Source organism: Spea bombifrons, chromosome 4 (genome assembly GCF_027358695.1).
Source record: "Spea bombifrons isolate aSpeBom1 chromosome 4, aSpeBom1.2.pri, whole genome shotgun sequence".
Classification (NCBI taxonomy): Eukaryota; Metazoa; Chordata; class Amphibia; order Anura; family Pelobatidae; genus Spea; species Spea bombifrons.
This window is the reverse complement of record NC_071090.1, coordinates 102,471,823-102,499,197: the sequence shown is the minus strand read 5'-3', so window position 1 is coordinate 102,499,197 and position 27,375 is coordinate 102,471,823. Positions and strand designations below refer to the sequence as shown.

The 27,375-nt window shown below is 42.8% G+C and overlaps 2 protein-coding genes across 2 annotated transcripts; both read right to left on the bottom strand.

Annotated features, from left to right (window-relative positions):
* Nucleotides 1–2,200: 2,200 nt before the first annotated feature.
* Nucleotides 2,201–12,672, bottom strand: XAB2 (XPA binding protein 2). The gene is made up of 19 exons (XM_053464392.1): nucleotides 12,576–12,672; nucleotides 11,014–11,162; nucleotides 9,733–9,856; nucleotides 9,387–9,584; nucleotides 8,755–8,889; nucleotides 8,255–8,419; nucleotides 7,960–8,104; nucleotides 7,720–7,871; nucleotides 7,142–7,261; nucleotides 6,643–6,774; nucleotides 6,352–6,483; nucleotides 5,965–6,078; nucleotides 5,701–5,863; nucleotides 5,106–5,296; nucleotides 4,568–4,690; nucleotides 3,780–3,957; nucleotides 3,476–3,578; nucleotides 2,912–3,015; nucleotides 2,201–2,344 (listed from the first exon to the last, which is right to left on the bottom strand). The coding sequence occupies exons 1-19, from the start codon at nucleotides 12,597–12,599 to the stop codon at nucleotides 2,283–2,285; spliced, it is 2,514 nt and encodes an 837-aa protein (XP_053320367.1). The 5' UTR covers nucleotides 12,600–12,672; the 3' UTR covers nucleotides 2,201–2,282.
* A 2,277-nt stretch (nucleotides 12,673–14,949) lies between these two features.
* On the bottom strand, nucleotides 14,950–21,605 carry PCP2 (Purkinje cell protein 2). The gene is made up of 4 exons (XM_053464400.1): nucleotides 21,496–21,605; nucleotides 17,202–17,328; nucleotides 16,263–16,423; nucleotides 14,950–15,045 (listed from the first exon to the last, which is right to left on the bottom strand). Exons 1-4 carry the CDS (start codon nucleotides 21,568–21,570, stop codon nucleotides 15,034–15,036), a joined length of 375 nt encoding a protein of 124 aa, XP_053320375.1. The 5' UTR covers nucleotides 21,571–21,605; the 3' UTR covers nucleotides 14,950–15,033.
* Between the last annotated feature and the right edge of the window lie 5,770 nt (nucleotides 21,606–27,375).

Genomic DNA, 27,375 nt, shown 5'->3' with positions numbered 1-27,375 from the left:
ACAATGTGCTTCACGGATCAAATAGTCACCCGCCGCCCCTGGCATTGCCAGGCCTGTGGTGTCGCCCCTTACACTGCCCGCCGCCGGTAACACTGGAATTATTTTTTTATTTTAATGTGACATTAATTTTGTTGACCACTGCCCATTGCGCAGAACTTATTGTCCTATTGTCTCCTCCTGCCCATAGCTTGGTACCGGTGCACCGATTTTAGCCCCTCGTGTAGTGAGGTTTATAGGCACTCTGCGCATGTGAAAAGCCCTCGGAGCCCATGTTCTCCTTGGCCTCTATGCTGCATGACTTTAGTAGTTTTTGTGGGGTTTTTTTTTTTTTCTTCACTGCCCATGCTACGTTTCTTTAATGACCCGACGACGGCAGCCCTGACACCCTAGAGTCCCTTGTAAAAGGCGTTTTAGTATTTTACTTCTATCCTTTGATGCCCGTTGTTCAGAATCCTCTGGATTCCATTTGAATTCCGGGGTCCCAGCCCTGTTGCTTTAGTTTAATATTGGTGATGGTGATGGCATCTGTATTTTAATGCTAGAATATTCTTGGCTTTCTAGTTATTTGTTGGTGAATGAATAGAATACTGATGAATTTTGGGAAATCCCAATACCCTTAAAAATTACCAAACGGGTTTCCTTTATACATTTTGTTGACTGCATCTCTGTCCGATTACAACCTCAGAGAGCCCAATGGGGTCACCCGTCTCTTCTTTATAGGCATTTTGTGAAGCAGCCCCATCTTAAATGACTTCTTGGATGTAAGCCTCTTTTGGGCCGCTTTTTGTTTTCCTTTAATGTTATATGCACGTATGGCCAGCAATGCACTCGGTGCTGTGCACTGCAGCGCTGATCACCCTCAGCCAAGAGTAGCAGTTGTGATTAACACTTTTTTTTTTTGTTTATCACAAAAAGCAAAACTAATAACACTATATAAAAAGTATAACACAACCGCTCTAGTCTTCATGCGCAAAGGGGCTTATTCACTAAGTAAGTTTGCGGGAGAGCTGTAGCTGAAACGCCTTGAATTCTCTATTGTTTCTGAAGGCTCTATCCCAGCGGACTCGGAGACCGGAGCCGTACAACGTAAAATCAGTGAAACTTCTTGAAAGACGTCTCGCTGGTTGAGCTATAAACGATGCCGACCCAGCACTAATCCCTTTTTGCAGTGAAATTGGCCATTAAAATGCAGAGAAAATTCAGGGATTTTAAATGTAAACTCCTGCTTTAGGGATTCAACCCGTAGTGTATTTTTTTTCTTTATTAATATTAAAAGCAGCACCCGGAAAGTATACAATCATCGATACATCAAACCCAAGGGCCAAATCCCCACCAGAAGCAGAGACCCTTCAGTGTATGCAACAGAGTCCTATATACACTGAATACATTGTATACGAGTATTCACTTTTTTTTTTTTTTTCGTTTCACTACATGAACAAAACAGTTTTAAACTAAGCTGCCAGTCAGCCGCCTGTACTTCTAGAAAACTTCCATCAAGGCAGCGAGAAGTTTCATTGAAGGCTGGTTCTCTTACAACACACCGCTCTATGCCTCTTATGGGGGTTATTGTATGGGATTCCAATTTACCCACCATATTCCAATGACCTGCGCTGCTGTTAATGCACCAGGTCAGTGCTGTACCCACCGTGCCCAGCTGCAGAGCACAATTCGGCCCCCGGCTCCTCTTTCTCTGTAAAGTACTCTCTGCTACCTGCCCCTGCGGATTCAGAACACAGCCCCCCATTCCTTTCCAATGTGTAGAGCGAGTTGCAGAAAGGAATTAATGTGTTAATATGCATCTTGGGGAAATATCGATCCCTTTTTAAAGCTGCACCTACTTTCTTTCCACCTTTGAATGCCAGACGGGACGGGGTACGCAAAGCACAAGGTGTTGCTGTCTCCTACGGCATTTACAGACTTTAATGTGATAAGAGGTGTTGGCACGGCCTCCATGGCAATGAGCAGACATCTTTTCCTAGACACAACCGATGCATCCATACACTATTTATAGTACCGCTACAGACTAATGGTAAGCGGGTGCTGGGTGGGAGAACCTGGGTCAGCGAGTCTGGACTCCGCAGCTGATGAGAAGGGTTCCCGCCGCCCATCACCTTGTATTTATAATATACATATAGATTTATTATAAATATCTATATTAAATGATTTTGCAATTATTTGTATATAAAAGAATCAACGAGAATGGAGAAACTGTGTGTCTGGTTATTTTATTCTTTGTTTGTCTTAAGTACTTGATGTAAATAGTCAGGTCAGGATTCAGTGGGTCAGTCCTCAGAGATTCCAGAGAAGACAGACGATGGTACAGACTTCTGCTCTAACTGAACCTCTGTAAGGAAAAGAGACATAAGAGTTAGCGTTACTGCTGGCCAGTAGAAGTACTTTCACGCGCATGTTACTCAACCTCTTCCCAGCCAATTACACCCTAACTTTACTCCAGAAGGATATTCTCGAGAGAGGTCAGAGATGGGCTACTAAAATAGTGAAGGGTTTGGAAGATAAAAATCATCAGGAAAGTCTAATGGACCTCAACTTGCGTAGCTTAAAGGAAAATAGAACGAAACTATTTAGATACATAAAAAGGCTTTAACAAAGTAAGTGGGAAGGACAATAAATGTTACAAGAGGGTCAGAGGTGTAGGTGTAAGAGGGTGGTAAATTCAACAGTATCCAGGGAGGCATGGAACAGGTTAATACAGTGAGGATCCTTATACATGCATGGAATATTATCTTTTATTTATATAGCGCCAACAATTTACGCAGCGCTTCATACAATACATATATTCAAGGGGTCTGACGAGACGAGAATTGACAGACTAAGACAAACCGGTACATCAGGTGGAGAGAGCCCGGCTCGCGGTTTATTTAAACTCAGGTTCCCAGTAAACATTTCTTACCATCAGGTTCTAACTCCTCTTCAGACTCATCGTCGCCAATGTTGATCTCGTCCGGGTTGGTCTGGCGCGTCAGCTCTGCCAGCTCGGAGCGAGATGCGTCGGACCTGTGCGGAAGAGCAAAGTGAAGACTTCAAGGACCGGATTGCAATGGAAGGCACTTCTTCCCCAAGAGCTTTTAAAAAGAGGCTCCTTGGGGAGTTTGTGATGCCATCAATAAGCAAACGGTTAGATAAATCATAGAGCCTTCTGAATGGCTTCCAAGGAGTAAAAGACTCCGCTAAACATGCGCAGCATGTACTGTGCAAACTGTAGGATCACAACATAATGTGATGGATTATGCAGGAGGGAGGTAATGTTCCAAAAGAGGAGAAAAAAGCTAGGGTGTTCGATAAGTGGAGCATCCTTCACGTTAATGGGGTAGAGGATAATACAGTAAAGGAATAGGCATAAGGCTATTAATATTTATACCTGGAACCCAGAACCCACCAGGATTTCTTCTATCACAGCTGTTTTACCCGCTTTCCCAAATCCAGGCTCTAGAAACAAATACACCTCGTCACCTACCGGACAAACAGGATCTTGTCCTTTATCTGCGGCTTGTCTTTCTCGGCTGCTGCAGCTATAACGGCTGCCTTTTGTTCCAAGGCTTTCATTTCATCCATTGGCTCTGTGATAAAACGTGAAGCAGGCAATTAGGTGAAACACCGATTCTAATAAAACTTCAAAATATGAACGTCCCTCTTCGTATCGCCTCAGCGAGTGCAAGCAGATGAAGCAGCACAATGCACTTTGGCTCGTGATTCACCGGGTTAAGCCCTGTATATATTAATCTCTGCCCGGGGTAGTTGTGTCTACATGATGCACCTACCATTTGGAGTGTCCCCGGCCGCTCCTTCCACGCGAAGCCGCTGTGACACGAGGAATGTACCCTGGGTGTTGTACTTGGCCTGCACGCTTCGCTTCACACGCAGCATCTCCCGCAGCGTGTCTTCGTTCCCGTGACGCACTTCAAAGTCTCGCCACGTCTGCCAGAACCCTGCCGTCAGCTGCGGATAGCAAGAGGGGGAAAAAAATATAATAGCCTGCAGGCGCCCAGATCCTGGACGGTAACGGCCACCTCTATTGGATAACTAAAAGCTATAGGAGTCAGATCATAATAATAACTTTTTGCCTCTACACTCGAAGACAACCTTGGAAATATATATTTTTTTTTTTAAATCCCATTGACCCATCTTTGTTACATTAATACACAGGGAGTGAATCTTTAACACGGCCAACATATATACTGATCCAATCTGTATGATGTCATACATGCATGGGACAGGCATAAAGCTATCCTCAATCTAAGACAAATGCAAGGCCTGATTAAGGTCTGAGTATTTAGCCTAATTCTAGGTTTCTACCCTGGTGGTAAAATCACAACCTCAGGCATAGAGGTGGTAAGGGAGGCTGCGGCTGGATGTGAATAAGAGGTCAGATACAGATGGGGAAGACCTGTTCGAACGCTCTTGGATGGAATGCTTCCTTTCCTTACCTGCAGATTCACTCAACTCTAGCTTGGTGATGATGTGGAACTACTAACAATTTGTAGGCTTTAAAAAGAAAGCGCTAAGAGGAAGGTGGTAACGGGACGTCAACATAATAAACCGCACTCACCCTGGGGTCACACATCTGAGAGCAGTACGAGTAAACGGCACGGGCTCTGTCAATCTCTCCCAGTTTACACTCCATGTCTGCGAAACGGAGACACATCTCTCGTGACTGGTCATCGGCTAACAGCTAAGAGAAAAGAGGACACAATACAAGGGTTAACAAGGGGGACCTTAAATGCATACTTTATTAATAATACAATACTGCAAGCTTTCAAGAGTGAATGAGCATTATTAAACAGTCATCTACAGACACCAGACGGCTTGTTTTTCCCTCAGAAATCTCATGGTGCTGCCACAACCACAAGGGATTCTGGGTAGGCACATGCAAATAAAGTCAACAATAATCCCCTTTACCTTTATACACGGATCCCTGGAAATTACCCGCTGTACAGGACAGCCTTTAGACAAAACTCGGGTAAGAGGTGCAATAGCCAGATCACCGCTCATGGACAGCTAAAGGCATGGAAGTTAAAGGCAGCAAATGTGCATTCGATGCACTGTAGGGTTAAAAAGACGTAAGCAAGAAAGAATCAGGTCGTTACCTCAATGGCTCGTTCGTAGATGCTACGAGTGTGGGTGACGCCATAGATTTCCGCCGCTCTTTTAATGTAGATATTAAACATTTCGTATTGCTCTGCGGGCTCCACTGCTTGAGTTGCCCTTTCGTATAAAGCCATGGCGTGCCGGGCTAAACCGTGCTCTTCCTCCAGCTTGGCATACAGGAGAAAGATATCTGAAAGGGAGAGAGACAGTCAGACTACTGCAAAGGCCGCTACAAAACACAAACCCCATGATACGCGAATCCTCGTCGTATCCAACAGCACTTTGGGATCTATTCACTAAAGGGAGAGCTGAAAGGAGAGTTTAGAAGAGTTGTGGTTTCAACTCCTTGACTTCACTATACACTTTGAAGGTCCAACCCAGTGAGATTCTGCTGCAGGAAGAGCTTGGCTGGCCCTGTATAATGTATAGTTAAAATATTCTGGTCCATTAAGCTATGCATTTTGCAGGGTCACCTTACCAGTGTTGGCCATTCATGATGCATGGTGAAGCAAGCGAACCTAACACCACAACTCTCCTGTCAGCTAAATAACCCCTATTGTGACCCAACACAGTCACCATAAGTGGTCCCCATACTTTTGGCAAACTTGCGAGGACAGCCATCCAAAGCTTGTTCAAACAGATCGCGAGCCCTTTCCAGCTTCTTCCCTCCGTATCGAGCAATGAACTTGGAAAGGTAGGTACTCCAAATGTCGTACACATTGGGCCAGCGGAACAAGGCTATCCCGCGTTCATAGGCCTAGGGACAGAGAAGGGACGAGAGAGTTACAATACAAAGGAAGACATGTCCAGCACGTAAACCTCCACAAAAATAGTTCTTCCCTTGCAGCTTTGACTCACCTTAAAACTCTCCTCAAAATAGTTGTGTTCCTCAAGGAACAAAGCATAATTGATGATGATCTGTGGAGTTGCTATCCGAAGGTCAATAATCCGGTCGTACACCGCCTTGGTAGACTGAGGGCGACAATTACAAGAAGCGTATGAACATAGCCTGTCTCAGAGACAGAACAATAGCAGTTTTTAGCCCCCCCCCTTTAAATCCAAGAATATAACGAAAGTCTAGGTCTTTCTTGAACAAATCCGCCATTTACCAACAAAACACTACAAGGCTGTGTCTTCTAAAGCCAGCAAATGCATTGCAACAATAAAGACAGAAAGAAACACACGTTTCCATGTTATTAAAATCCATTTAACCAATGGAGATTCCCCCCCCCCAGACGGCCATACCTTGAAGGTGCCGAGACTTTCCTCCAGATCGGCCAACATGGACCAAACTTTAAGGGATTTGTACAGTCTGTTCTGGACGGGCTCAGAGGCATCGAAATATTCTGCCTTCCGGGCCGGGACAGCCGTGGCTCTCTGTAGAAAGAGAAAGAAGTATTAAATACCCCCTTAAGTACAATGACATGGGGGTCCACATCCCATCAAACAAAGGGCCAGGTAACAAGCAATACTACCCCCCCCCCCACAGACAAATACCTGAAAAAAACCTGAAAAGCTCATGGCTCGGAGTCTTACCCTCAGTATTTTCAGGGCCTCCTCGTAATTCTCATGCCTCAGCTCCATTTCTCCAAACTGACACCAAACCGCGGCCAGGTCATCCACGTGGGTGTACTTCACTTGGGTGGCTCGGTGTAGGATTGTCCTGGCCTAGTGAAGAAGATAAAAAGCCATTTATAAACCATCACCCAGCAGATAATAGAGAAAGACGAGTGGGAAACGGTAATCCGGGAAGAAGTGAAGCAAAAAAACTGCATATGTTTATCACTAAAAAACACATATGTACATACACACACAAATATATATACATATATGTATGTACATATATATATATATATATACACATATATATATATATATATATATATATATATATATATATATATATACACATATATGCGCACACACAGTGTTACCCCTTATCCCCAAAGCAGTTCAGAAGTTAATATTTAGTCACCTAATATATATATATATATAACAAACCGGACCTATGTAATAATAGAAGTGGGTTACTCACATCCTCAATCTGTCCGTTGTCTTCATAGAACTTGGCGAATGACACCCACAGTGAGTGGGGTTTCCCTGTGGCTTTGGCGGGATCCACGGTCTGAACAGCCTCTGTGTACGTGTTTATAATCTAAAGGAGCGCAACAGTGAGTCAGCCTTCTGCGAAAGACCCCCCAGCTTCCCAATTTTCAGCTTGTGGGCTTTGATTTCAGGACACCCATAAAAGCATTTAAAGGGAATTTCTCTCACTATAATCATTTAAATGATCATATAAAAATATGATAGCATTGATAAGTCTGCCTGCACAATGCCATTTTCCATCTATGGACTACAAGCTTTTAATAAATGAATTTAATGAAAATGTTAAAGCTATTTAAAGCGTGTGCTTCTTGATGAATCCTGTGACATGTAGCTAGGAGGGCCCCTTACATATGAATATAAAATACAAGTTTGACTATGTTTCTATTGGTTAGATTATTCTCAGATTAAAAAAAATATTTTCATAAAAACGGGTAAACTAGACGCGATAGCAACAGTTAATATTTGCTGTCAAATTGTGTCTTTTTATGTTAAATTCATTTTACGCACCTCGTGAGGCTTGGCTTGAAACAGTTGCACCCTCTTGTGCCATTCGTGGACATTGTGTGGATTCTGTCGCAGTAACACTCCATTGAGTAAAAGAGGACGGCGCTCTATCAGCTGCTCAAAGCGAGCCAATCGCAGCTCTAGATCGAGGTCATCTGACCATAAAGATAAAGAGGAAGAAGAATAAATTTAAACCAACAAGAGGAAAAGGCAGAGAATAAACCATGGGGTGTCAATTCTTACCCTCTTCCTCCCGCCCCAGCTCGCTGACGGTCTCCATTTTGGCTGCAATGATGCTTTCCTCGAACTGCGCGTAGCTGTCAAACACTTGGGTGAAATCTCGGACGGTGGTGACGGTCTGAATCGCTTCCTCATAAACATCACGTGCCTGCGGAAGTAAAACGCATCTTTGTGTTACGCACCCAGTCTAGGCCCATGCAGGGAGGGGAAGGGGTTAACCATCAAAGCTCGACAATCGCCAAAACTACAGATTCAGGACAGACAACTTAACGGAGAAAACCCGGTTATTGTAGATTACCTTCTCAAAATGCCCACTACGAGTGTGATACTCGGCAAGCGCACACCACAGCTTGCCCCTCTGGTCAGTGAAGCGCGTCAGTCCGCCGCGAATAATTGCCGCGGCGTCCAGAGAGCGGATCGAGTCCGGATGCTGGGACAGTAAGGAGCAGAGGTCCTGCCACAGCTGTACAGAACGGGAGGGGCAGAAGCAGCATGTTAAATAACCCAAAATGACAGACATTCACCCGCATGCGCCAATCTCACCCAGTATACACACTGCTGCCAATCATACGTTCCCTCTTCTATCCATAGACCACCATCTATCCACCATCAGATTTGATCTTTTTACCCGTCTTGCTTAGCAGGTAACCCTCCCTCCTCCTAAACACATTCTATCTATCCTCTGTTTTTATCTTCCTTCCGTTTTCTCCCGAATCCTTTTGCACCGTTAGACATCTTTTTGCTGTGAGGTTCTCTCCCAACTTTTTGCAAACCCCGCGTCCTCTCCTCGTTCCGTACCTGATAATTGGATTTGCCCTCCTTCGACACAAAGTTATCCTGGTTGACAATGACTGCCAGTCTGGAGGCCGCCTCGTCCAACCGGTCCATCGACCTCAGGTACTCGATGTACTCTTCTGCGTTTTCCGGCGACAGCTGTAACGAGGAACAGACGTCTTACACATCACACACACACACACACACACACACACAAAAAAAGAGACAACCTTCTTAAAACATCAGGACGTTCAGACACCCGGATTCTATCACTCATGCCGATGTATAATACCAGATACTTCAAAACATTTCAGGTGCCCAGGTGCTCGGCAGGACAATGTATTCACCACTAGGCCTTCAGTAGGAAACCCAGGACCTTTATCATATCTCAGTTACCAAATGCTTCTCTCCACAGATGGTCAAGGGAACAACTAATTGCCCTGCACGTAGTAAGGATGGTGAGAGAATACATGAAGACCCCTGACTTGTACAATCAATGCTTTGACATCTTTACATGGACAACTTAATCCACACATGACCCCTGCTCTGCTGACCATCTTCTGAATTATTTCTACATTCAGTTTTGTCTGAACATATTCCTTGAATGTTGTCTTTCAGTGACGAGGCACCGTTGGTCTCCATGTCCGGTTACTCACCTTGAGGTACCGTCTGTATACGCGAACCGCCGTTTCGGGCAACTGGTAGCTACGGACGAAGCGCAGGTAAAGGGGCCAGATGCGGTGGTGCTGGGTAATGGGCAGGGCACGGAGGGCGCGATCGAACGTCCGCCTGGTACGGGTGATTTTACACTGATCAACGAGGAACTGACAATAATCCATCCAGATCCGGGGCATCTGATGGGAACCAGAGAGAAAGGGGGCTCGGTGAGCACAATTCCATACGGATTCATACAGACAGGACACAGCAGTACCAGGAGGAGCAGGCAGAACGCCACGTGGCTTGCGAGTCGGGTATTAAAGTGTCGGCTCAAGGTCAACCCACCTTGTGCATGAATACGAGGGCTCTCTCATGACAGTTATTGACCTCCTCGTAGGCTGGATCGGTGATGCAGCGTTTCTTCACCTGCTTTCTGCGCTGCTTTAGGTAGGCGTACCACAACTTGTAGCTGCAAGAACAGCAAGTTAAAGGGATGAACACAGGTAATAAAGACTGATGATGTCACGATGACGTAAAATAATACCAACAGAGTGTTAAAACTGTGAATGAAACATTGTAATTATAAAGCATGACCGTATAAGCGAGATTATAACCCACAAAAAGCGAATGAGCGACCAAAGGTGCTGCTCCACTGCTAGACAGAACATTGGGTAACAAGCAAGTCAACCTTGAGCCCTCATATTATTTCTGTATGTCTGATAGCACAGAAGCTACATTGAAACTTTAAAAAAGATTTTTCACTCTCTATGCGTTTAACTCAAATTGTTTTCTGTAACGTATGATGATTTATATAATTTATGCTTCTAAAAACAGAAGAGCAGTGGGTTTATAATGCTTCCTACGGGCTCCGTGTGCATTTACATATAACACATGTGATTCCAGTTTATCCTCAGTTGTATCAACGGAAGGCTGATGGGGGGGGCATACATATATACAGTACAGTATCCGTACCGTGTTCCAACAGCCTGGAGACAATGAATGTAAACCAGACTGACCCCTCGGAGGTTCACACACAATCATTAAGAGCAGAATTAACCCCTTTAATGGAGGCTCAAAAATGGAAATGGCTGTGAATATGTTATGCAGTTGTCTGTCTGTCTGTCTGTCTGTCTGTCCCTTCTATAGTTTGAGATACATCACTGAACTTCATCTAAATCACTTTGTACTCAAGTACCCAAAGATCCCCTTCTACAGCCACACAGCGACACGTCATACAAACAGAGCACAGCTCCAGTGTCAATGTTACACTAATAGCAATCTGCCTAAAGTAAATGCATAATATCGTTTGCCAACAGACATAGTTCACAAGTGTCCCATTTGTTGCAAGACAGTCCTGATTTTCAGGCACTAAGCTGCCTACGGCCCCACTTTTGCTGGCAGTGCAGATCCCAGGCCAGTCGGGGAGATCTTCCGATCGCCTCTGACCAGCCCAGGGAGCTGCGAAATCAAACAGGCCTCCATATCGGCTTCTCGTGCTCCTTGCGATGTTCTGCAGCTATACGCCCAGAAGTAGGGAATGAAGTCAAGCTTGCAATACAATTTATAAACCACGTTAACATTCATGCCACTTAAACGTATTTATCAAAACCAAAACAGTCAGCTAACCTTCCCGGCAGCTCCTTCAGGGCTCGTTCATAGACCAGGTTGAGAGCATGCGCTGGGCTAGAGAGCTTCGTCTCGATGTATCTCATCCAGCACTTGACTGAATAAGGGTTGCGTAGGATCTCTTCCTCATACTGCAGATCATCTTCCTCCTGTATATAGAAAGCACATGAGAGCGATTAACGGCACGGCATCATAGTCTTTACGAGACGCTTTACGGCACAAAGCCAGATTCCTTTTGCATTTATAAATAAGTCATATCTCTTGATGCAGTTCATGCATCAGCAGGAATACAAATGAAGGAGAAGGAACAAGAACGGGACACCGGATCATGAAGCTCCGCGAGGCTCTACTAGGCTGATGGTAGAAAAAGGTTATTGCGTACGTCGGGGGTAATTAGTTAAAACATCCACTTTGTTTAATTGATTTACCCTGGGATGCAGCCCATTCGCACGGGAGTTTATTCCCAAGTTCTGGATGAACTCAGTGTTTAGCCGATATACCCTTAATTTGTAATACAAATGCACTTAAATACGCCTTCAAAAAAACATTTGTTCTGAAGATATATCAGATACCCTCGGGGGCTGTAACGTGTCAGCGCAGTCCCGGGGCTTGAGTACCTGCGACATATCATTCAGTACTAAGAAACGACACGTTAGTAAAGAATAATTATAACCAACTAGTCCGACTAGCCCAGTCGGCTGAGCACGAGACTCCATCCGGAGCCCAATGTTGGGCAAGCATTTTGCGCGGGCCAGCGGCACAACATGTAATACCCCACACTACGGATCAGCAGATTGGAGATATGACTCCTACCTAGCTTGTCTAACCTGCTGCGATCATATCGTGACCAGCGGCCACAGCAACCCCCGTTCAAATCCGGGGAGAGAGGTAGATAAATGGAACAGCCTCCCATGAGAAGCGGTACAGCAAGAGCATTTAAACACGCAGGGGCCAGGCATAAAGCTATCCGTGATCTAGGACGAGAGCAAGGACTGATTAAAAGTCTTTATACCAGGCGCAGACTGGTAGGGATGAACGGTTCTTATTTGCCGTTTAATTCTCTGTCACCCATAACTAACCCATCATATAATTGGGAGGGGGGGGTAATCCCCAAATCAGACAGTCTCAATAATAATAATAATAATAATAATAAGTAACAATAACTCATCATATAATTGGGAGGGGGGGTAATCCCCAAATCAGACAGTCTCAATAATAATAACAATAACTAACCCATCATATAATTGGGAGGGGGGATAACCACCAAATCAGACAGTTTCAATAACAAGTAACAATAACTAACCCGTCATATAATTGTGATAATTAGTTTTAATAATAATAAGTCACCTGGGCATTTAGGGTTAAACGCCTAAATAAGATAGCTATATGGCGAACAGCTTGACAACCTGTGGCACTCCAAGGGTTATGGGGAAAACTCCCATGATCCTCAGCCAAGCCGTAGGAAGTAAATAGCAGAGGGCCACAAGCTTAATGTCCCGCGGATATATACGCGGACGCCATACACTTTATCCCCCGTTTATCACTCCGCGCCCAGCACTTACAATCGCTATTTGCTTCTCCGGCATGTTACTTCCAGCTCCAGACTCGGAAACACATACAACGTTTTCCCGTCGGGGGCTTATGACGTAACTACAAGGAGACAGAACTTCGGCGCGCTTCTACGCTGTGGACGTCAGTCGACGTGACGCGGCCATCTTGGAATATCCAGTCGTTCTCATTCCGCCATTTTTGATTTGGGTAATTCTTTCTTTAAGTTTGCGATGCTCTTTTTGGGCATGCGCTTAACTGATGGTTTGGGTTAATTACTCCGTGGTTTTGTTGGCGGCCATGTTTTTGGAGGGTGAGCCAAGCTCTTGTCCAGTATGCCATATGCTTCTTGGGATGCCGATTCACCAATTTTTAAATATGTTCCTCTCTGTTTTTCCCATTGAACATTTCACGCCAGCTAATTTCTTTCAATATTCTTTCAGCATAGAGGAGCTTGAACTCTTTTAAAATTGGTTTAATTCCTCCCAAAGTGTTCTAAATGTGGAGCTGTCACCATGGTTACCAGTGGACTAGCTAAACCAGACAGTCACATTCAGCACCTAATTGTGCCTTTTATATTTATACGACCCCCATTCTTATATTATATTATATAACATTTATTATTAGAGTTAATCATTTTTATATTCAGTGGACTCCAGTGGTGCTGTTATACTTAATGATAGAATTATTATTTTAATTATCCCTATCGACTGTAGTTTTAAATTATTTCAACCAAAACACAGTAGAGACAAATTGTCAGAAACTATTTTTATTTTCAGAGACTGCTTCCCCAGGGATATTTTCAGCTTTTTAGTTGAAATTGATACCTTTTTTTAGGCCAACATAGAAAAAAAATATAAAGCTACTGAAACTATACCCCCTTTCCATCTCAAGAAGAGACCCCTGAGCTCCTGAAAACGTGTCGTTTTACATATTTTTCAATGCTGGCCCTTTAAAAAGTAACCAACTTCAACTAAAGACTCAAACTGCTTTTGGGTTAATATGGCTATGTCCATATATCCCAACTCCATAACATCAATAAAAGTGTGTGGAGTAGAGCTTTACTGCCACATCGCTGTCTTATTGGGAGGTGAGGTTAATTTTCATAAAGCTGAGTGGCCACTTAAAATTGAGCTGTGAGTGTCTTGGCGGATTTCATCTTTTGTTTGTATAGATACCTGTTAGTGAAGTTATCAGGTAGATGAATGAAGCGCTTGTCGTGTACCATTATGGCTTGTGGTGTACCACTATGGCATGGGGTGTATCTTTGTGGGTCGTTGTGTACCACTATGGCTTGTGGTGTACCACTATGGCTTCCAGACTTCCATTTTAAAACACGTAAACGAAATCAACAATTTTGATGCCCTTTACTGGCAGCAGAAGTTTTGAATTAGAATATGTTTATTTTGTGTGTTCTTTTGACATTAAGGTCTGGAGTATCTCAGACCTTTACCCACAGGCAGCACAGATGATGTCTGGACACCTGAATAGTGAAACAGCATAACAAATCAACCTCATAATAAACACAGTACTGGTGCACACATTTAAACTAGCTCACCGTTTGTAAAAATATGTCTTTCCTGGTGATATCCTTTACCTACTCTCTATCGTTTAAGGAAAAGACTTGGTACTCATTCGGCAGGATGTCTGTAAACTTTTCCTACTTTCATTCTTACACTTTCCTTGGGAGTATTTTCCCCTAATTGTGAACAACAGGTACATTTAAAAAGGCGGCTAAGAAACACTTTCACAGCAACAAGTGCTTATACATAGAGCTGAAAGAGACATGTATTGATATATATGTATTGACATAATGTTTTCCTACTCTTTTTAATATATCGTTATGTGCAAGGGCGTGCCATCTACTGAATGAAGAATGACATCTTCTGGATTGGGCATCTCCATTATCTGAATGACTGATCATGGGCTTTGAGGATGTGCATCTCAGTGCTGATAAAACCTGAAACTGGCAGAAAGTCCGTTGGGCTACGCTGTGGTAGCACTTAATAGTTAATACACCCTCTTAATAGAGTGTCTATGACCGCAAAGGGTTACACGAGAGACAACGGTGACTTGGACAGATGGCTACTAGGATTTTTGATTACGGCCTCCAGGGTTCTTCCGAAGCCTTTCGAGATGTCGACTGTGAACTTGATTGATGAAGCTGAAATAGTCATCACCGGTGGAGAAAGGGACAGCCGTCTGGGGTTCAGAAACAGGGGAGACAACAGCATCCTGGAGAAAGAATGAACTGGTGGCAGTGACAGACAGAAGGGATTTCTCTTTTTGTCCAATTGCTTATAGTAATAGAAACTAATTCAGATGTGCCAGAGACATTTTTTTTTTGGAAATACCATAATACATACATATAAAATAACAAAAAGGGTATTTTTAGACTCTTCCTGGAGGTTCTTGGATATTCATATTATCTTCCAGAAGACACATTGGGATGAAATCAGAAGAAAGATGGAGTTATGGCTTGTTCTGAGAGAAGACAGAAACAATGAAGGGTTCTTAGACAACATCAAAGGGATAGTGAGGGCGAAAACTGAAGGAACTGGAATACGTAGGACTCATCTCCTTCCCAACACCAATGGAAGCTAAAAGTATTACGTTATTCACAGAGAATATTAGCATCCTTTCAAGATAAATATACTCGGTGCTTATGAACCGCAAATGTGCTTTTGTTTTGTTATTTGTTTTAAACATTTTGTACATTATGTGTGCTGTTCATCAAATGGCAGATCATCAAATGGGGCTGTTGGTATGCATCAATATAATTAATACCGGGACAGCACATAGCCATAGACCAGAATATGGCTGCCTTCCAACAGACCGTGTGAATGAAGCCATAACTTTTAGGATAAGAATTATCAGTAAAGATTAAAAGATCTCAATATGTATAGCTTGATGGTAACAAATGGGGAAGGGGGTATAACCAGTAATGTAGGGGTCACTGCCCTAGACCTAACTGCCCCTAGACTTACCTCTGTCCTCCTCCACTCTTCATTTGGCCTCCCCAACCAGCACTTTAAGAGGTGTCTTTGCTATGGTGGCTAATTGGCCCTAGTAATGTGGCCCAGGGTCTGCCTCCCTTTAGATCTGCTGCCCTAGGCTTAGTTGTATATAGTAGAAACATAAAGGGGGTTTACATAAAGGAGTTATATTAAGTACAGATGGAAAGTGTATTTCATATAAGAAATGTTGGGACAACAGGCCATAGAGTAGTACTAGAGGGGCAGTGGCCTAACTATAACGTAAGAACTATTTCCTCACTATGATGGTGGTGGATAAGTGTAATAGCCTTGAGGGTAGGATGACCTCATCTGCCATGTTTTCCAGGGCATTCCACTTGTCACTGACCAGCATTGACCCCTGCAGTATGTAGGATGTACACATACTTCAGTGTGTGTTACATGTGTTGGTCAACAAGTGATATATCAAGCTTGGCTGATAGTATTGAATGTAATTGATTAATAATGTTTGTAATTACATGGCGATTGCAGTCGGGTAGCATTCTCTGCCCCAGACTACTTATTGAATTCCAGTAGATATGAAGATGAGAACACTGGTTTGTGGGATGATGCTGTTATCACATGTGCTATTGGCTTGGTTCACATACACGTGTAGACATCAGTATTGGATTATGTGGCACCCAACTGTACAGTTACATAGCAGAGTATACTGTCGATATAGCTCACCTTCAGCCTGCCATTATCGTGAGACACCCTGCGCGCAGGCATAGTATCTGGGAAGACTGGGGTTTGCGTGAACTCTGCTCTCTGGTCATCCAGTCTCCGGCTCTGAGACTGCGCTAGCATGTCCATCAGAAGGTTCATTTCGGGAGGTGGGGTGACTGGACCTGCAGATGGGTTGAGATGCTTTTTGTCATCATAAACTGCAAGTTCCTCAAAAAAACTTAAAACTGTACTGACGTTATGACAGAGCTAGACTTTTTACTACAAAGAATGCCTCATTAGTTGCTCTACGTGGTGGCTCTACTTGGTGGCTCTACATGGTGGCGGATTCCCAGACGTTTGGGTCATTCAAGCTGCATGAAATACTAGATTTTCTTCCCTGTCCGCTTGGATCCCCGGAACCGTAAACCCAGACTAAAATGTCACAGGACCTTAGGCAGAGTGCTAACTAAACCCCTATGGATGCATCATTAACCAAAACACACACTACAAGGGCCACTGTTAGCATTAACAATTCCCTGTAGCCCCTGAAAGTGCCTTTCAACCTGACCAGGGCCCTTAGGTAGTCGCATACATTTTTATGGAACAACAATAATAAGGAGTTTAGTTGAATTTGTGGTCCTCTGTTGTTATCGGTAAGCTCATCAAAGCCAAGTGGAGTACGATGTATATTCCAGGACCCCCCTGATGCCATAGGTGGACTTCTAGTCCCCACATACTGCGTTCCTATGAATGGTACAGTATTCTTATTCAATTTCCATGTCCATGAAATGGAACAAATGTCATTGACACTGCTAAAGGTCACCACTGTTTATATCTTCTAAACTCAGAAGGGGCCTGTTTACAAGTTCACATAATTAAGACTCGGGATATGGTCAGCATCAAGGTAGCACAGATTCCTTCAGATGTTCAGAGATTTCGGTATTGTCCCCGTAAACTTACAGCTGTCCTTTTCTTCCTGGTCTCCTTTGCTGTGCACAATCTGGATATTGCACCTCTGTTCGTCTATTCTCGCACCTTGGACGTGGCTCAGTAGGTTGAAAAAGCCTTCTTGCTCCTGGGTGCTTTCCTACAGAATGACATAATGACCTATAATGTTACTCCATAACAGCAAAATGACATCATTGCTAAACAACTTATTTGCATATGGGGCTGCATTTGGAAATCCAACAAGGTCTCGCCTTGTCCCAAACCCTTTTTCCAATAATGCTCGCGTGACATTTATCAGTTAATACGCATTAGGTTAAATTAAATGTAGCGGACATTGTGAGTCTTGTAAAGATCTTTATCTGCAGACCTGGAGGATGTCTTTGCTGTCATACGTGATGTTATTGGTGACTTTCCCTGATCAAACACCATAATGAACCGACTGTTATTGGCAAGGCTAATGAAGTCCTGCTTCTACTGAGATCCTTCCGTCCTCAGACTTTAATTAGTCCCAGTGTCTGCCTGGGTGATTAATGCTAATTAGTATCATAAGGAGTCTGGGGGGGGGTTGTCTAGTAGATAACAGAGCGAGAAGTCATACAAATGGCTAATATTAAGCTCTCGGAAACAATAAATTATGCAACGTTTTGTTTCTAAAAATTAGCTGATAAACAACAGGACACTGGTGGATGATAGGTACATGCAGCCCCGTGGAGCAAGACTAAATATTATAGATTTTTTAAAAAAAGGCAGTCACACTGTGCAAAAACGCGGTAAAATGCCTGGTTTTGTCATCAATATTTATTTATCGATTAAGAATAGATGATATGATAGAAAGATAATAAAAAATAACTCGTCCACAAATTACAGGTTTTGCTGTTGGCATAAATGAGAAACTTAATCAACTTAATCTTAATCAACTAAACTCTACTTGGGAACAGGGGGGAAATGCCTGCTGCAGTCCCTGTAATACACTACAGCAGTCACTACAGCTTCTCCAATCCACCCAAAAGTACATTTTCTGCACTAAAATAAAACATGAATTAATCTGCAGTATGGAAGGTGAGCAACGAGCATCAATCTCAGCCTCTGCTAAGCTGTCACTATATTACACTCCAACTCCCATCAGTCTGTAACTGCTGCTACTGACAATTTAATATGGCGTCTGCATACTTATACACCGATCAGCCATAACATTATGACCACTTGCCGAATATTGTGTAGGTCCCCCTTTTGCCTCGAGAACAGGCCTGACCCGTCTAAGCAGGGACTCCACTGGACCTCTGAAGGAGTGCTGTGGTATCTGCACCAAGACGTTAGCAGCAGGTTTGTAAGTCCTGTAAGTTGCGAAGTGAGGACTCCATGGATGCTTCCTGGTGCTGCGTGTTCTCCGGGTAAGAGACGCACCCGGCCATCCACGTGATGTAAAAGAAAACGTGATTCATTAGACCAGGCCACCTTCTTCCATCACTCCGTGGTCCAGTTCTTATGGGTACCCTGACTTCTTTGCGGCTACGCAGCCCCATACAACAAACTGTGATGCTCTGTGAGTTCTGACGCCTTTCTATCAGAACCAGCATTCACTTTTTCAGCAATTTGAGCTCCAGTAGCTCGTCTGTTGGATTTGAGCACACGGACCAGCCTTTGCCCCTCACATGCATCAATGAGAATGTCGCCCATGACCCTGTCACCCGTTTACTGATTTTCCTTCCTTGGACCACTTTTGATACTGACCACTGCAGACCGGGAACCCCCCACAAGAGCTGCGGTTTTGGAGATGCTGTGACTCGCCTAGCCATCACAATTTGGCTCTTGTCAGAGTCACTCAGATCCTTACGTTTGCCCATTTTTCCTGCTTCTAACTCATCAACTTTGAGAACAAAATGTTCGCTTGCTGCCTAATATCCCCCCCATGACAGGTGCCATGATAACAAGATCATCCGTGTTATTCACGTCACCTACCAGTGGTCATAATGTTATGGCTGATCAGTGTATATATATGTTGTTTGTTTGTCCATTCCTTTTGGGTATTTCCTTTTGTGGAAAAAAAAATATAGTAAAAAGGTTTGTGGAATAGGGACTGGAAGAGGTATATGATTCATTTTGGCTGCCACAATTTTCCCTAAACTGCAAAAGCTTCAATGACAACCATCAGCTGAAGTCCTGTTTAATACTTTTCATTTGGTTTCAAAAATTATAGGAAAGACCTCCTGCGGATTTCGAGACAGTAATAATAACCCAAAAGTGTTTTTTAATGGTCTTGCCCCTGTTGAAAGTAGAACGATTCTGTCAACTACATTCCATCTCTATTTTCGTTTAAATGTTCCCAACGCCTGGGGCCTGCCAGGGTTTACTTTGTGGTGTGACATTGTGCTGTATGCTTGATGGCGGTGCATTAGATTTTTTGGGTGGATTGGTTAGAATAGCTAAAATGTGATCCGCTAGAGTACTAGTTCTTGTTCAGGTATCCCATGGGCATTGCATACCAGAAATATCTGGTAATTGTCTTGTTAGGGCTCCTAGAGGCTTTAAGCTCATTATATAAAGCAGTGGAGAAAGGGGACAACCCTGTCTTGTACCATTAGTAATGGAGAAGGCCCTCAACAGAAGTCTGCATTTCAATACTTTTGCCGCTGGGGTGTCATATGGGGTTTCCAAACTAATGCATACAATTCTGCACAGCAGTTAGATCTGGACTACATTTGGTGTTCCTTTAAATTGGTAAATTACGGTACATTCCTCTCAACATTTAAAATGCCCAAAAATAGATGCTTAAGTTCTATAGGGAATCATGGGGAGTATCAAGAAGCTAACCTAGTTTTGCCTATTGACAGCTACTTGTATAATTGAGTAAGGTGTTCAGAACAAGCGTAGTGTATATCATTTATGGAATTACACATACGTGTAGGGCTGCAGAACGCTGATAAACTGAGCTCCTAAGAAAGAGAGACATCAGGGGAGGAAAGGAACCTGGTCCAAAAGATTGACCGTCCCTCCTAAGGAGGAGCATTTTGGAGATATGAAATTATTACTCGCAGGCAGCAATGCACTGTATTTTATGTACTTTAGTGCCTGCTTTTTAAGAAAAAAAGTTGTATTCTGGATACCCCTATACATATTACAAAGGACATTAGATTGTCTTACATATGAGCAAGGATTTACGTTATGTGAGGACAGCACCAATTCCGATGATAAAGTATCAGAAAATCAGTGCCAATTAAAGGAGTATAATTCAAGGGTAAATGTGAAATTAATATTTACACCTTAATAAGCCCATTCAGCTGATTGGCTGCTTGTGTTAGTTCTGATTCCTGAACCTCACCCTAGAAGCTTTTAACATAAATATGTTCAGTCCCAACACAGCAATACACGGTTCTCAAAGACTTTCAAAAAGACATATTTCTTGTATAAACAATACATTCCTATTATCCTTTAATATATTATGTGGGGGCCCTCATAAGCCCACCATTCTTACCAGTATGAAAGTCCCATAAGGCTAGATGGGAAGCTCATGGGCTGGTCTTCAACTCCTGTTGTGTCTGTATGTGTAAACGTATGTTTGTGATGTATATGTTAACCACCCCATCTTTATACTGTAGATAGCTATGTAATATGTTACGTAATAATTAATAATAACCAATACAGCTATGACCTGTTGTTACGAAAGAAAGACGTCTCTATCCCCATTTACTATCCAGATAGCACTTTCTAGATATTTATTTACAGCTGGAATTTACTAGGCCAGCCTGTAAACATAATCCGTTTTAAATTAATATTCCATACATATTTCTAGATTATTGTGTAAAGGAATGGCTTCATTCCATTGTATTGTAACGTTGTGGGGCTTGGATACGAAGACCCTCTAAGGTTCCGTTACACGTTAATAGTTATCTCGATCATGTGCAGTACATAAATGGGACCCTGGTGTTCACAGATGACACCAACGTAGGTCTGGTGTGTTTGAATCAAAGTTAGAATTTGACAGAAGATAAGAACCATTGGGTCCATAAATCCTGTAAACCATTTAGCATTTCAGTACCCCCCCACACTCTGAAAGCTCTCCAAAGTCTCAATATTCTCCTGAAGAAGAGGCCTCCAGAACTCTACTCAATACTCTAGATGTGGTCTGACCAGAGGTCTGTAAAGTGGCAGAACCACCTCCCTCCTTCTTCTAATAATTCCTCTAGCTAACAAAGGCCTCTTATATAATGAAAAGAACATCGGTCTCTTGCAACCACCTTAATTAGTAGGCTGCGCATGATGAATACGAGGCATGATTTCTCCACGTAGACATGCACCTGACACTCACCGCGGTGCCTGTGTCAAACAGGTTTTGGGAGTCGGCACTTGGCTGCTCCTCCGCTGTCACTTCTATGGGATTCATGACGTTGTCCCCCTGTATCTGCTGTAGACGAGTAGGTGGCTCTGTACCCCTCTCAGCTTTGCAGTCCTATAAAATGCCCCACGGGGTCATCCCACCTCCACCCCCACCGTACAGGATCATTAAATCATCTCATAATAAGGGAGGCCCCATCTGCAAGAAGGAGCTGCTTAATCCCCCATTAAGATTATCTGGGATAATTGTTACTGGACCAGAGGGGATGTTTGTGTGTCTGCGTGTGTTTATACTCATGTCAATTTCACATACCTCTGCGCATGTATATATATCGAGGAGTATATGTGTAAAGGCACGTGCGTACGTAAACATTCCTGTACAGATGTATAATATTTTTTTTCTCCAAAACATTTTTTTTTATTTTTTAGGCAGTTAAAAATGCTTTTTTTTTTTTTTATAGTCAAACGAGTCTTATAATTTGAAAACCATTATATAGATCCATACCATTATTGATAAAAATGATTTTGTTGGGAATAAAAGGAATCATTTTATTCTTGAACACATTTATGTTATATTATTAGGTAATAAGTGCTATATAGACAGAAGACCAGGAAGTTCTACGTATGGTATAGTCACCATGTAGCTATATGTATATATATATATATATATATATATATATATATATATATAAATATATATATGCCCATTTTGAAAGGGACCACCTGGTCACACTTATTGGGTTTGAAGGTGTTATAGGTGCCATATACGTTAGTAATGATGTATTGATTCATTTATTAACCCCCTGTGTTAGTCTAACAGCCATCAAGTGTAAAATCGCAGATCATTAAGAACTGATGCTGAGGAAAAACAACTTGTGATTGTCAAGCTAGAGCTGAACGTGTTAGGTCACTGAGTCAGGAAGGCATTGCTGGCAAAGGTTATTTCCAGACTTAAAAGTTGAAGGTACTTAAATTACACAGCCTTGCCAGCAGCAGCATTTTTATCTTGCCCTCTGCCCCAGCAGCCCCCTGTGCAGCAGTTCTCTGTACTGCCGGGCATCGGACTATGACATCATATTGTAACGGGGTACTGCGATCGTGTTTTTATGTCATAGAAGTTTTTAGATTCAGGGTCTCTCTCTTTCCACTGTGGGGTAAACGGTGCAGATTCTCAGCATGTTGGCCAAACATCCATCGACTTACCCTCTTACATTTCTGGTGTCCCAAACTGGGCCACCTTCATTGGGGGGAATGGTTAGAGGTGAGTGGGGGGAATGGATAGAGGTGAGTGGGGGGAATGGTTACAGATGAGTGGGGGGAATGGTTACAGATGAGTGGGGGGAATGGTTAAAGGTGAGTGGGGGGAATGGTCAGAGGTGATTGGGGGGGTGGATAGAGGTGAGTGGGGGGAATGGTTAGAGGTGAGTGGGGGGAATGGTTAGAGGGAGGGCTGCAGACATAAACACCAACTCAAAGCACTCAACTTCAATCAATGTCATAGCTTAGGGTGCTAGTTAAGGGAGACCAGGGGATCTCCCCAACCGGCCCCTGATCCCTGCTGTCCCCAAAACCATAATACTGGGGGTGTTTGTCAGGACAGCAGGACAGGGTAGGATATACTCCTACAAGCAATATTGTTGTATTATACAATGATTCTTTAAAAATATATATATTTCCTGATGCTAGAATTTGGATAAATGGACCCGCTGTCAGCTACTTAAATCTAGAAGGACCGCATTTAATAATTGTGATTCAGGGACAGGAGCTGTGGGCTCAGCAGGGGGTGGCTTCCATATATACAGTACATGGCAATAAATGGCACAAAATGGCTCACAAATGGCTTATATACATTGTCCCTAGCATACACATACATACATACACACACACACATACAACATTGACCCCATCTCTGTTATATATTTGTAGCATTAACTTAGGTCGACCAAACGGTCTCTGGCCATCGCTGCCGCTTTCCTCGTAGTGTGAGCCGTCTACAGGAGGGTAGCCTCTTCGTTTCTTGGAATAAATTGTGTTTCTCTGGGAAAAGATTCACAAAGAGCTTTATCACCAGTAAAAACACTACATGCTAATCAGGATGCAAAGTAACTTTATTGGGCAAAAACATACACATGCTTACACACCAACACTCACACACACTTGCACATTCATGCTCATACACACTTACACATTCATACTCATACACACTTACATATACATGGTCACACACACATAGACATTTATGCTTGCACACACTTATACACACACTCTCACTCTAACATAGATATACTTCCTTACCCTGTCACCTTTCTCTCCCCTCCATTGGCACCCTTACCTCACCCACGGGGTCATGTAACATTAGTTCACGTGACCCTGCCTGGTTCCTGCCTCCTCTGGCCCGTCCAGAATTGCTCACAAAGGGCCAGTCCGCCCCTGTATCGAGGGCAGCAGCTGTGCTCAGTTCTGCCCCTTCCCTTGTTAACTCTGGCTGACGTCCAGTAATTAGTTGATGTGAACGATCTGGCAGTTCCTTTTAGAAACTCATTAATATGCAGAATATGCTAATATTTTAAGAGGATTGCAGTTATATGTGAAATGACGTTTGTTAAGCGCATTATCATTGATCTATGTTTGTAGTGCAGAGATTTTTAACCCTCCAGGCGCCTAAAGCTTTTCCTGATGCTCTCGCCATGGAAAGAGTTAAGTTATTTAATTACCTAGAGTCTTATCAAAGTTCTTTCATCACTTCCATCATATCTTCCTTATCACTGCTAGGAACACCATGTTTACCTGTCAAGATTCTGGGATTTTTCTTTTTTAAGGGTAACTCCCACCAACTTTTATTTTTATTACTAGTATCAGATCAAAAGTACATTTTCAAAAATATGTTGATGACGTATTTGTAATATTTTTAGGCAGCTGCACATTGGCCACTTGTATGTGTTCCAGCTCTGTTATTTTAGCCCAGTCTACTAGACAAACACCCTGACTCTTTATCGTACGGCCTGTGGTAAATAATAGAATGGCTCAGTCTTAACCAAGCTTCCTGACACTCTGACCTATTAATGGAGGAATGGACTTCATTGGCGTTATCATGAAGAATCGGTTTGTTGTGGTGTTAGGCAGATTTCCCCTGCGCAAGGAAACCAACAACCCCAGATGTAGGTTTTGGCCTTCATTGGCCTCGTCAGTGGGGTACGGTTGGTATCCCTCTAGGCGCAAGAGTGCAAGGAGGTCTACGCCTCCTTCGGTGTGAGCCCCAAGAGATCCCGCAAAGGATAAAATATTATATAGAACAGATTTGATACGTTCAACCAAGGACAGGCTATGAAGCGGCAGACTGATACGATGACGGAGAACTTTGTAATGGCATAAGAGAGTTAAAACTTGGGATGCTCCACAGCTTGGGATGCATCGTAGGACAGCTGGCTGTTCTTGGTTGACCATCTCGTATTAGTTTTGTATGACATTGTGGTGCGTGAGCATGGAAGAGTCATCCAAAATACGTGGTGTCTGACAGCACTGGCAGCCTCCGAGTCCGAGAATTTAGCTTTTTGTCAAAGCCGACATACATTACTGTATATAGCCCCGGGATTTAAGCTCATGGAGAAAGCATTTCTGTCCGTGGGACTTCTCCTTTAACCAGTGTAGGAAGACTATTTGGCAGTCAGATCGTACAGATGGTTTTCGGTCTTGTGAGTCGGCGAGTGTTAATCCACGAGGATTATTTTTAAACGAGCGCAACAGGTTTGCACGGCGTGACAGATTTGATTTGTGACCCAAGGTTCACCCACCTTATAAAAGTCCACGCTAACCTTGACACGTCAAGCCACAGGTCTCAACAGTCCCGTGCTGCGTGGTCTCCCTCTCGGTAAACGTTCACCACCGGGGACTGCGGTATCCTCACACAGTTGCAAAAAGCCTGTACAATCATTAAAACGTTTTTTTTTTGGTCGAAAAACAAAAAAAGAGGACACTTACTGGAGTATCACTACTAAAGCTATGCGGCTTCCCCACCTTTTGGGATAATACAACGTTTTGGAGATATTTAGTTTAACTCTAATCGGTCTTATTACAGATTGTGGATGTCGCCCTCTTTCATCCTGCTGAAGAAAGTCAATCTGCTTTCAATAACGGAACCGTTGGTTGTTATATACACACGGAAATATATCATGCACTCTCAGAGCCTCGTTGGCCAGCGTCAAGTAATTGGAATGAGGATTCCAATAAATGTGAATAAACCATATAAATATACCCAACAACATACTGTTCTTTCAATGGACAAACCAAAACCGTTAGTAGTGCCGACGATGAGATAATTACTACACTACTTGAAAAAGGTGAAAATAAATCCATAGGTAGAGCCACAGAACTGGTGTATATGGAGTTTTTAAGCACTAAAAATAGAATCTTTCTGATATAGAGTATATTAATTTGCTGCACTACTCGATCAGAGACCCCATTGAGGTTCTTCTAGACACCAGAGATCTCTCGTTAACAAGTTAGCTTTTGTCACCACCGGGATGCCTATAATATTCCATCTCCCCCTTACAGTATAAGAGAACGGCAGGCATATGACATCATATCTGAGCACTCGCTTCCCTCATACCTGGAGACAGCATCGGCAAAAGGCAGGGGGCCTAGATCCGATACTCGCTTTTGACAAACGGCAGCTCTGTTCTAAATTGTGTATCATTTTTTTTTTTTTTTTTTTGCAAATTGCACTTTTTTCTCTCTCAAATACCAACGGTATGGAATAAAATCTGACTTCCTGGCTTTGCCTACCTTTCCTTGGATGATGGTGTCTCCAGGAGGTAGACTATCCTCTATGGAGTTCTAACCTAAAAGAACTATTCCACCAGCTTCCTCTGCCAAGTACTTCCCCGACATGCCCCCAAATTACAAGAATTACAAGAGTACTGTTTACGTGATCTTTATTAAATTATGATAATCATTACACTGTGTAAAGCACTTCCATTATAAATCATTAAAATTAATTAAAAAAAAAAAGTTACCTGCGTCCACATAAGGCGGACTTTTTAGGAAGACTATACACAAATTAGCATAATAGGACTTAACAGCCCACGGCAAGACACCTTTTGCCAGAAATAAACCGTAGCCACAATAAGTGAAGAGGGTGGTCTGTTTTAGGCGTTGCCGTGAAGGCTTTAAGTGTCGGATTAGCGAGGTGAGATGGCAGGACCTTATCACATGGAGGAAGGTATGTTTGCCAGCGTCTCCCCCCAACCTAAATAGCCTAAATAGTTTATATTCCTGCATTTTGCTCAGCGGTATTATGCCAAAATCTCAATAAATGTTTGCAGCATAAAATTTACAGAATTTACAGGTTTTTTTTCTTTCTTCAGTTACAAAGATTTACATATCCTTATTTAAGTGTATGTGAGATTTTTTTAAATATACTTACATAGTTCTATATAGTCCAATGAAAGCAACAAGACAATAAAAAAAAAATATATATATATATTATATATATATATATATATATATATATACTACAGTTCAAAAGTTTGGGGTCACCGAGAAATTTCCTTGTTTTTGGAAGAGAAGCAAAATTTTGTCCATTAAAATAACATGAAATGGGTGAGAAATCCAGCGCAGACGGGGTAAAGGTTGTAATTTACTATTGTAGCTGGAAACGGCTGATTTTTTATGGATTACAGAGGCCCTTTATCACTCCTGTGTTCCAATAGCACGTTGTGTTCGCTGATCCAAGTTTAAAAGGCCAATTGAGCGTTTGAAAACCCTTTTGCAATAATTCCTTGTTTTCCCAAGAAAACAGCAAAGTGACCCCAAACTTTTAAAAAGCAGTGCATACACACACATACAATCATGTGTT

Coding starts and splice junctions, on each gene's coding strand:
- XAB2 (XM_053464392.1), bottom strand. CDS start 12,599: ATGCCGGAGAAGCAAATAGCGATT. Junction 7,262..7,719: donor TTCAAGCCAAGCCTCACGAG/GTGCGTAAAATG, acceptor GCGCTCCTTTAG/ATTATAAACACGTACACAGA. Junction 3,579..3,779: donor GGCCGGGGACACTCCAAATG/GTAGGTGCATCA, acceptor GTTTTATCACAG/AGCCAATGGATGAAATGAAA.
- PCP2 (XM_053464400.1), bottom strand. CDS start 21,570: ATGAATCCCATAGAAGTGACAGCGGAGGAGCAGCCAAGTGCCGACTCC. Junction 17,329..21,495: donor TGTTTGACACAGGCACCGCG/GTGAGTGTCAGG, acceptor GTCATTCTGTAG/GAAAGCACCCAGGAGCAAGA. Junction 16,424..17,201: donor CCAGGAAGAAAAGGACAGCT/GTAAGTTTACGG, acceptor ACCCATCTGCAG/GTCCAGTCACCCCACCTCCC.